Source organism: Hesperophylax consimilis, chromosome 13 (assembly GCF_061612785.1).
Source record: "Hesperophylax consimilis isolate HC1 chromosome 13, BYU_Hcon_1.0, whole genome shotgun sequence".
Lineage (NCBI taxonomy): Eukaryota > Metazoa > Arthropoda > Insecta > Trichoptera > Limnephilidae > Hesperophylax > Hesperophylax consimilis.
This window is the reverse complement of record NC_142848.1, coordinates 24,147,747-24,158,358: the sequence shown is the minus strand read 5'-3', so window position 1 is coordinate 24,158,358 and position 10,612 is coordinate 24,147,747. Positions and strand designations below refer to the sequence as shown.

Sequence of the window (10,612 nt, the reverse complement as noted above, 5' to 3'; positions counted from 1 at the left end):
TAATTTATTGCGTTTCTAAATAATTTATTAAAAATATTTTAGTTTGGACGGTTAATATTTTGAGGTGACTAATAATTTTTAATTATATTTCTTCAATATATAAAGTGTTATTTCTTTATGATACTCAGAAAAAAGTACATTTTTCACGGCTTTGAAATAATGGTAAGCGATTCTTACATATTTTTGACGTTTTCATAAAATGTATATTTAGAAACGCAAATATTTACGTATAACAACACAATGCGATAGTGGATTTCATAATCTTTCCAAAACATTTTTTAGAATGAGGCTACGTTTCCCAAAACGTGAGTTATGAAGCTTTTAGCAAAACTCGTAAATAACACAAAAATTATCACGTTTTGACAGTTCTCAAAGGAACACATAGTAAATAAATGTCTTTGTCTGAGAGGTTAAACCATAAACAGTATAAACTAATACATCAACCCATTATATTCATAAGGATAATGAAACTGCAATATCTACAGAATACTAATAATGCGGTATACTTCAAAGCAGAGGTGAAGCAAACTAGAAACATAATGAACTAAGTAGGTGAGCAAGAGAGTACTTGCGGGTTTGCAGTGAAGTCAACAGCCACTCAACTCCTATACATCGAAAATAAATATAACAAAATCATAGAGGGGGAGAGGTTCAAATCATAAAAATCTACCTGAAAATAAATAAAAGAAATTAAAGCAAAAATTCAATCAACAAATAGCATGCAATATTAACAATTAAAAGTAAAATAGCTTCGACATTTGACTACGGAAGAAATGAAGCTGGCAGTAAAATTTTGAAAATAAGGCCACCTTATTATTGTGGTTTAACCCAAAGTTTGTACAATGTAGAAAAATGCAATAAAAATTGATGTTTTGAAAATCAATCACGTTTTTCACGGGTTGTTTCGGAGAATTTGAACAATAAATTTCAAAGTTAATTTTCAAGTTCTGTGAAAGATTTTTTCAAGTTCTGTCATAATTTCAGTTCTGTCAAGCAACTAGCCTATAATGATATAATAACAGAACTTGAATAGAGGACTTTCACAGAACCCGAAAATGAATGTTGAAATTTGATGAATTTCTTTTATCATTTTTGGCCAGTTGTTTTACAAAACTGAAATATTAACAGAACTTGAATAAAAACTTCATATAACTTGAAAATCTACTTTTAAATTTGATGAATTGTTCAAATTCTGTAAAACAACCCGTCTTTAGATTCTCATTTTTGGGATCAACATCGTTTGTTTTGTCAACGTTTAGAATATATACAGTTTAACCTTTAAAATGCCGAGCTTACAAACAGAAAGTATTATTCTCAGATTACAGATTGGATATACCGGCGCTCAACGGACACTAATTTTTTGTATCCAATTTGCTGCTTGAGAAGTTAAGTGCGGTTATCATGGTGTTACCGCTATTGAAAAAGCAGTGTTTACAGTGGCAATATTTTTTCCTGATGAAAAAGAGAGTTGCTGATTTTTATCACAAATAGGTGTGGATGGTGGTTTTAAATCTCGGACTTTTCGAGGCACCGTAATCTCGGTGCTGAACTAGTTATAGGTCTATTACTTTGCCGGCAGATTTTTATAGCTTTATCGATATTTCGACGGATCATATATGCGACAGTTGCGTAGATGAGATTAATAATATAATGTAATACTTTGTGCTGAACGGTGTGAGGAATAAGGCAGATAAAAAGGATTCAAACATGGAACATTTAATTTGGCAAAACTAAGGACGGGTTGTTTCGGAGTATTTGAGCAATTCATCAAATTTCAACGTTCATTTACGGGTTCTGTGAAAGTCCTATTCAAATTCTGTTATTATATCATTATTGGCTAGTTACTTGACAGAACTGAAATAAAAACAGAACTTAAAAATATCTTTCACAGAACTTGAAAATTAAGTTTGAAATTTGAAGAATTGTTCAAGTTCTCCGAAACAACCCGTCCTAAGACTATTATATATTATTATGGTGTACTCTGTATTCAAAACTGTGCAGTGTCAGTTAAAATATGTAATATCATTTTGTGGTCTTCGGTGAACGTTTAAGAAAATAGAAGTAATGTCATGCATACCTAGAGTTACTTGCACCGCTAGCATGAACACAAATCAGAGATTACAAGTAAACAAGTAACCGCTAAATAGAAATGTTAGTATCATCGGCTTTCGTGGAACATAGCGAATAGGTGTCATATAATGTCGCTGCAAATTCATCACTGCATTAATCATCAGAAAATTGCATTAGTTTCACGTTGGAGTTCAATACAAATTTGTCCGATAGGAATATGTAGTTTTATAACGTTAACACTTTTTCAAAGGATGAAAGTGTGAAATCACTTATTCTCTCCGGCATTCTATCGGTTGAGGTTAGTCCTAGGTTAGGTTAGTTACTAGATATCTGATATGAATATCTCCAACACATTTTATTCAAAATACGCACTGCTATTTTTAACGGTAACCGGATAACTCATCAAAATGATAATTCAACACACCTATAAAAAGTGTTACAAAAGTCATTAAAAGTGATGAAACAAAAATTAGATTAACCCTAGATAACTAATCGCTCGTCTTCCCCCCATAATTTGAGTAAACAGTGCAGCATGTGACGCGATTGCGGCCACACGCATACTAGGACGTGCCCTATGAATATCTCGTCGTCCGCTGGACGAAAGTTTAGTTATAACAACAATTTTATTGTTAAGGTAAGTACATTCATATATTGTCATGATTGAGGATATTCTTGGCGAATCTTCTACAATAGAAGCTCCGGTTCCATCTACGTCAAACGTGCCTAAAATTTGCTACCTGTGTCCATCCAAGGCCCGGAGGGTGACCAAACACCGTTGCACCAAATGTAGAAAGGCTATTTGTGGTCCACATAATGTTGACATGTGTGGTCACTGTGTAGACTGATATTTTGATATTAATTTGTTCATTATAAACCTTACTTTTGTGCCATGTAACAAGTTCCTATCTTAATTAAATATTTTTGATTTATTTCTAGTGTTTTATTGCGTAGTCCACTTGACGAAAGTGTAGTTACAATGAAACAATGAAAACAGTTTAGTTATCTAGGGTTAAATAGTTACATATGTACTAGTTTTTGTTTCATCACTTTTCACAATTTTATAACACTTTTTATAGGCGTGTTGAATTGTCATTTTGACGAGTTATCATGGAACCATTTTTGACGTCCCCTTGGAACAACAGGATGGCATTTGACATGGCAGTGTCATGCAATAGTGGGATCTAGAGAGTGCTACTTTAGATTTCATTATCATATGAAATTGCACGATGGGCACGATTGCAAACATATTTGCATCAGAGGAGCTATATAATAAAGCAAGTTTAAAATATCACAGAGTAAGTTAGTATGTATCACCGACTAACCTGGTTTCACCCTATCAATAATAAAACGGAGGAAAATTAAAAAAATATTAATTAATTATCAGTTCCAACATGGAATTACAAATTTATACAACACAAAATTTTTTATTGTGCCTTTCCATACATATATATGGTCATCACAGTGATAAATTTGCATCAACAATATAATATTCTAATGTCATTATTTAAATTAAATACTTTATGTTCCACAAAGCTTCGGAAATCTCAGGCCAAATGAATGCAGAACTATTCGAACTGCGTTTGAGCAAATTTTACAGGAGAATCATTAAAATTAGAAATCTCACTAATCAAAATTTATATTTCAATAAAAATTTAAAAATGTAAGATATTGAAGAATTATTCTGCTTTCACATGACTGCTTCTGATCCAATATTAATTAAGTTAAAAAAATACACATTTATAATTAGGGTTTTATTTATAGGAAACGAACAATTTAAAAAAAAAGCATAAATTATATGAACCTTTTAAAAGAGATGTTTAAAAAAATATTGGCAAAAACCTGCTTCTGAAAATGCAAGAGGCTTTATAAAAACATATTTTAATAATAAACACAGGGAAGAAATAAATAATATTCATACATTCAACAGTCACTTATAAAGATCCTCTTACAAACTGATAAGTTGAGATAATAAAGAAAATATAATATTTTTACTCTATTTAAATGGTAGATTAATTACTAAATACTAAAATGAATTTTAGAATTATCATTGCCAACATCACTACAGCACAGATTCAAATCAATTTAAAAAAAAAATAATAATGAAAATAACAAAACATCGTATTTATTACTCCGTGCAAAATACAGACATGGACAATGATAAGAAACAATATTTATTCAGGCTTTTGGAGTCAAACAAACACATTACATATTTTAATATTAAACATAACATACAAAAAATGTTTTAGAACATTATCTGCAGAAAAAAAACACTGAAATTTCAGTAAAACTCAAAAATTTGTTTCTTTGATCCCCCAGGGTGCCAATATTTTGGGCCTCATGCAAATGACGATTTAACATTTTAAATCTAAAAAAAAAACTCTAATTTATCAAATAATCTTCTTTTTCATTCATAACTAATTTAACGCATACAATTTTATTGATTGTTGATTTATCTACTATAAAACATTTTCCAGCTTTGTGGAAATTAGTAAAAACCACTGAAGAGATAAAGCGTGTTGGCGGAGAGTCCGTGTGCTCAAAGTAAGCGCAATTTTTCCTTACTTTGGGTGAAATTGAAATTTTATCTTGAATGGATAATCAAATTCATTAGCCTGTCTGGGGCATAGGAGTCGAAAGTGTCGTGTTAACTGGCGACATCAGTTTTCTTTCATATCATTATAAAGTGCACTTATATCGATTTACCTCTTCAGAGCATTTACACATTCAAAATTTACATACACGGTGCCCGGAAACTCATAGTATAAGTGGAAAATTGATGAATCTATATCACATAGAGAATCCAAAAAACTTTTTTAGTCTTAAGCATTTCAGTTTTAAATTTTAAAAATTCCAACAATGGACGCAATTTACACGAAAATCAAGCTCAAATTAAAGAATTTGATATAAATTCACCAGTTTCTCCCTTGTATACTAAGAGTTTCCGAACACCGTGCATACAGTGAAACTCTCTTATAAAAAGTTTTCCAAGGAACCAGAAAAAAAAAAACTTCTTACGTGGGTTAAATTAGGCCACAAAACATCTTAAGCATGAAAACTTATTATATGGAAACCTTATAAGTGGGTTTCACTGTAATTGTAACATTACAAAGCAGCATTATTTAGTAATCAGAGCAGAGGTAGCCTTACCTTATTGTTGAAGGCGCCAAAGTCGGCACTGAAGCCCTGTCCGTGGGAGGGAGGAGGCGCAGGGCGAGGAGGAGCAGGGCGCGGGGGGGGCTGCTTGTGCTTCTTGGGGGGCAGGGAGGGGGTGGGCGAGGGGCCGTCCCGCGTCGGGGCGTGCAGGATGGCGAAGGGGTCGCAGCCAAAGGGGTCCGCACCCTGACAACCATAAAATGGAGGGTTAATATGACAACGAGCACAGGGGGGTTAAAATGATGGTTACATGAAAAAATAACCTAATCTATTTGCTTAACTTTTAAAGGTCTGAACAAAAATAATAATATTTGTTCTTACAAAGCAGATATGTTGTGATGTGACATTATTGTTTTATTTAAAAAAAAATAATATATAATTATAATGCCAGCAACTATTTGTCAGAGTGACATTAGTAGATTCCTGTTTTATCACAGTAACCAATTTCTTTTATTTGCCAATAGAGCGACATTAGTAGATTCCTATTTTATGATTGGAAACGAAAAAAAGACGCGGAAATCTCTATGGTCTGAGATGTCACCATTTCAGCCACCCAATGAAAAACTCTGAATGTCTATGGAAAAACTGTTGATAGCTTAGTGATAATTACTATTTACTTATAATTTCACTTTGTTCTTAATTTTATTTGAAGGAATTAAAATTTCATATAATTTTAGTTATTTTTAAGACAGCTTGATTGTTTATCTCAGGATAACAAGTTTCAACCAGATAAAGCTCTGTCCTTAGAAGATGAGCAGTAAAGAAAGATACTTTAAAGCACATTTTCGCAGGACAGCACTTTGTCAGATGGAGCCTTGTTGTGAAGAAAATTTTTAACATTTCAAACATTTTTTTTTTAAAATAATATTTTAGGCTAATAAATGGGGTAGCCTCCGAATGAGAATTATACTGTCTATGGTCGCGCCTTTTTTGAGTTTCCAGTTTTAAGGTGTGTAACATAGACATTTCGCACGCATACTAAAAATGGACATATCCATGGTTAAATAGAGGGCCAACTTATTTCATACAAAAAGCACAGAGTTATTAATCTAGTGAGTGGTTTATTTATGATCAACAGCTTGTGATATTTACTTGAGAAGTTAGGAATCAAAAAACACACAACATTCATATAAAAGGGAGTCACAAACCTCGAGTGATGGCTACCCAAATTCAGGTAAAGTTAATTATAAATTTAACGATTTTTTTAGAATTTTTTTCTAAACCCTAAAAATATGGGAAAAAAGGTAAAATTTGGATGGATTAATTGGCTTTAAGCTGCAGCAAACAGTTTTCGTATAAATATTTGGATGTATGATATTAATTACATTGAATGGCTGAATCGAAAACCAAACACCCGGAACTCTCCGTCACTTGAGTGGTTGAGAACCTGTGATTTAGGTGATTTTGCCCATCAAAAAAGAGTAATTTTTTGGGTTAGTAAACAAAACTTTTTTTCGGAGAAAGGGGAGGGCACCAGAAGAAGAAGAGGAAAACACGACAAAATAGAAAGAATGAAAAATTTTTGGTGTACTCACATCGTCAGTTTTCTTATTGTCTTGGCCACTAAATGCATCTCCACCAAACGGATCCGGAGTAGAACTTCCAAAATTATTACTGGCAAAGGGGTCCGATGCGAAACCATCCTGGAAAAATACATATAGTTCTTCAAATTATAGAAACATATTTATTTTGAAAAAATTAACACAGGACAAAAGCCAATTTTAAAAATTAATTATTTTATTTTTTAACCTGTACCGCTCAATAAATCTCATACTAAAATTATGGTCATAATTTATGATACAGACAAAATACAAAATGAAATAAACAAAACCGAAGCCAGAGAGATATAGGTACTTATTGACTAAATGGTGGGTGATCGGCATCAGGATTATTGTTTTTTCCCGTTTCTAGATAAAGAAATTTCTTCTTGAATATTTCAACAGATGTCAATGGAATAAAAAATTAGCCACATTTTAAACCCAGGTTGAGGACCATTTGATAAATACATTCTGCAAAATTTTGATTTGAATCTTGGATGGCACTCAATCACACGCGTATGCGTCAGCTTCGCCGTGGTCTTGACTTTCTAAATCAAGCACGTGTGCATCAGCCACGGGTACAAAGTTAACACTGAAGGGGGTAATTTATGTAATACACAAAACGAAGAGTTTTATGCGATATATCTAAGTGGTTTTTTACATCTCTATAATTTAGGTAATCCTAATCGATTAATCAAATAAAAATTCAGTAATCGACATGCATATAAAATAAAAATAATCGTGTTATTATTTTTAGGATGTCAATCAAATTCTGACGAAATTGTTCTGCCCCCAGAACCTATTACTTTTTTTAATAAAATCTTCGACGCAAACCAAGCTGAGTGGGGTCGTAAAATGTGCATTTCACTGGAACGGACTATAATGACGTGTATATAGAGTTACGCTCAATTTTATAATATCTCTATTACTGTTTTGCATTACTTAATGATATCCGGTCAAAAGGTAGGTAGTAACTTATATCTGAGTTTTAATCGAAAGGGCAAATGGAATATTCAGAGACACGATCGCTGGGCGATATATGGGGTACAGTAATCCCCTTTAGATATGTGATTTTATCTTCAGGTACACATATAGGTTAACCTGTGGTGTCCCAGGAAATTCCAAGCTCAATTTCCAAAGGCTCAAATTCCAAAATCAAACGTCAAGTGTCCACTTAAATTTTTTTTGTGTCGCATTTTGTAAGTATATGATAACAATTCTTCCAGATTTCGGTAGTTAATACAACTTTTGTTACTAATAATATTATTTTGTACAAGAAACCTGCTATAAATAAATAATGCTAAAAATATAATTATTCATAATGACGTAAAAATGTTGACATTTCTTACGAAGTTAATTTTCATCACTTTTCTTGGGTGAAATATTATAAAAATTACATCAAAATAATGTAGATAAAACTATCTGTCTGATGATACCTGAAATCTATTATTTCCACAATCAATTTATATCAAAAATAATGAAAGAAGACGCTTTGACACTAAAAACGCGGCAAATATTTCGTTGGCATTCCACAGAAAAATTCTTTGTAAAAAATCTGAAAAGCTAGAAGTCATTCCGCTATTTGCTGCGTAAAGAACGAGAATAGCCCAAGCGATTGTGACCTTGTTCTTCATACAAATTCCTTATACATAAGGGTCAAAATCGCACATAATTTTTTTGTTTTTTTTAAATTCGTAGATAATGTGCTGCACTCACATATGCGGTCCCGGGATATGACGGGTTAAGAGAAAGATAAACATTCCCAGGCTACTAATAACCTGATAATATTTTAATTTCTCATACTATCAAAATTATAGTGGGAAAAAACATTGCTTATGCAATAATAGAGGACTGAGGTACCAGATGATTGAACCCGCAATCCCTACATTGAATTTCATTTGTTAGAAATTTTTGGGTTTGGGTTTAGTTCACATCCCAAAAATTAGTGGCAGGGAATCTGTTATAGAACTTACATTAGCTTTGTTGGTAGGGAAGGCAGCGGCGAATGGATCGTTTGAGGCAGTTTTGCTGCTGAAAGGATCGTCTTTGAAAGGGTCGTCTTTGAAGCCATTCTTTCCCGTTCCGTTCATATTGCCAAAGCCGTCTCCCACCGGTGATTTCCCATCCTGAAATATTAAACACAAATACATATTACAGATATAAATTATTTTCATTTTAAAAGTAGGGTGGCACCCATCATAAAGAGCCTACCGAAAATAGCAAGAAAATGGAAATCTACATTCAGTACCTTGTACTTGAAAAGTACAAATGATTACAAATTTGTAGGTTTTTTCATTGGTAGTTGAAAGTTAAAAAAATGTTTATATTTTTTTTTTGTATAAATGGCATAAAAAGTGAAGTAACAGTTTTCTTACTAAATCTCTACACAAAAGGTATGTGTTTTCTAAACATTGAATTCTTTTCAAATTATGAACATTTCGAGGCAACAATGTATATTTGTTAACATTTTCATGTTAAATTTTATTATTTTGAATCAATGTTTATTTCAAATACAAACATCTGAAAGATAATTTTATCTAGTTTCTAAAATAGTATTTGTTTTTATGATAACTTTGAAAAATAAACAATAACTTTAAAAATACGAAATATGTATCACTAGAGTGATTTATTTTTGGGTTATTAAGCCGTGGTATTTGGTCAACGCTGCCGAAACGTTATATATATATATATATATATATATATATATATATATATATATATATATGTGGGAAGCATAGAATGAGGACAGTTTTTCGAGCGCGCCCATACTTCGGGGACATTTGTATAGTTTGGGGACAGGCCCAAAGTATCTGTCCCCAAACTAACACTTTGCATTATATACGCAACGCATAGATTGAAGCCAATTTTAAAATTATGCAGAAGGCATGCTTTGAGCCATACATTACTAAAATATCCATAGATGCCACTATCGTATCGTTCTCAGATTTTTGAAATTTTCTATTGTGAATTTTCGAATTAGCAAAGGCTCGGTACCTATTTACCTAATTTATGTTTGTATTCTTTTTCGCTTGCTTTTGTCGGAGAATGTCGCATTTTTAAACCCGGTGTCCGCATTGTTGGTATTATTTTTTCTCATTAGATAATAATAAAATTAATATGCTCGTACATAATTTGATGGTGTATTAAAAACTGATTTTAAAATAATCTAATAAAAATAATTACACATATTACGTTTGTGCAAACATTAAAAAAAAAAGTTTTTTTTTTGGTTTTAGGCATTCCACCCTGAAAAGAGTGCTTTGTGAAAAAAAAAATACTTCCATAATTTTTAATCATATTACAGATACCTGTATTTTCAAAATAAATTTATTTTCATACTTTGACAATGTGGGCTTCACTACCCGTACTGAGTTTTATACTTTTTATTTTTATAGTTTTTTTTTTTCTAGGTACCTATTCAAAAGTATAAATGTATGAAAAATAATAATGAGAGGTACATACTTCCTACTCTCATGTTACGTGAATAATGCAATAATAATATAACTATAAAAAAAGAATTCAGAAATCGCGGGTTCAAATTACGGCGTGCAATTTGCATAATTTCACAATATTTATTTGTTGAAATAATACGTTAGTACCTACCTATATGGTATAGGTATTTGCGGCAAATTCAAGAATGGTAGATAGGTACTTTCAGTATCGCCATGTTACTTGAATAATGCAATATTTTAAATAACTACAAAATAGTTGTTCATTGTTTCGCCGTTGAGATTGAGATTACGATCCTTGGCTACGAATTCGGAGGTCGCGGGTTCAAATTACGTCGTGCGCAAGTAAATTTTATTTGATAAATTTCTATAATTTCACAATACTTATTAGTTTTAAATAAT

At 32.0% G+C, this 10,612-nt stretch overlaps 1 protein-coding gene across 2 annotated transcripts in view; it reads right to left on the bottom strand.

The window, feature by feature from the left end:
• Positions 1-10,612, bottom strand: part of Eps-15 (Epidermal growth factor receptor pathway substrate 15) — a 73,580-nt gene that overhangs the window by 8,525 nt on the left and 54,443 nt on the right. For both annotated transcript variants that reach the window (XM_089638898.1, XM_089638899.1), the window contains exons 14-16: positions 8,735-8,887; positions 6,759-6,866; positions 5,218-5,409 (exon numbers count right to left, since the gene is read on the bottom strand). In XM_089638898.1, coding sequence (XP_089495024.1) covers positions 5,218-5,409; positions 6,759-6,866; positions 8,735-8,887 — 453 coding nt within the window. The remainder of the gene's footprint in view (positions 1-5,217; positions 5,410-6,758; positions 6,867-8,734; positions 8,888-10,612) is intronic.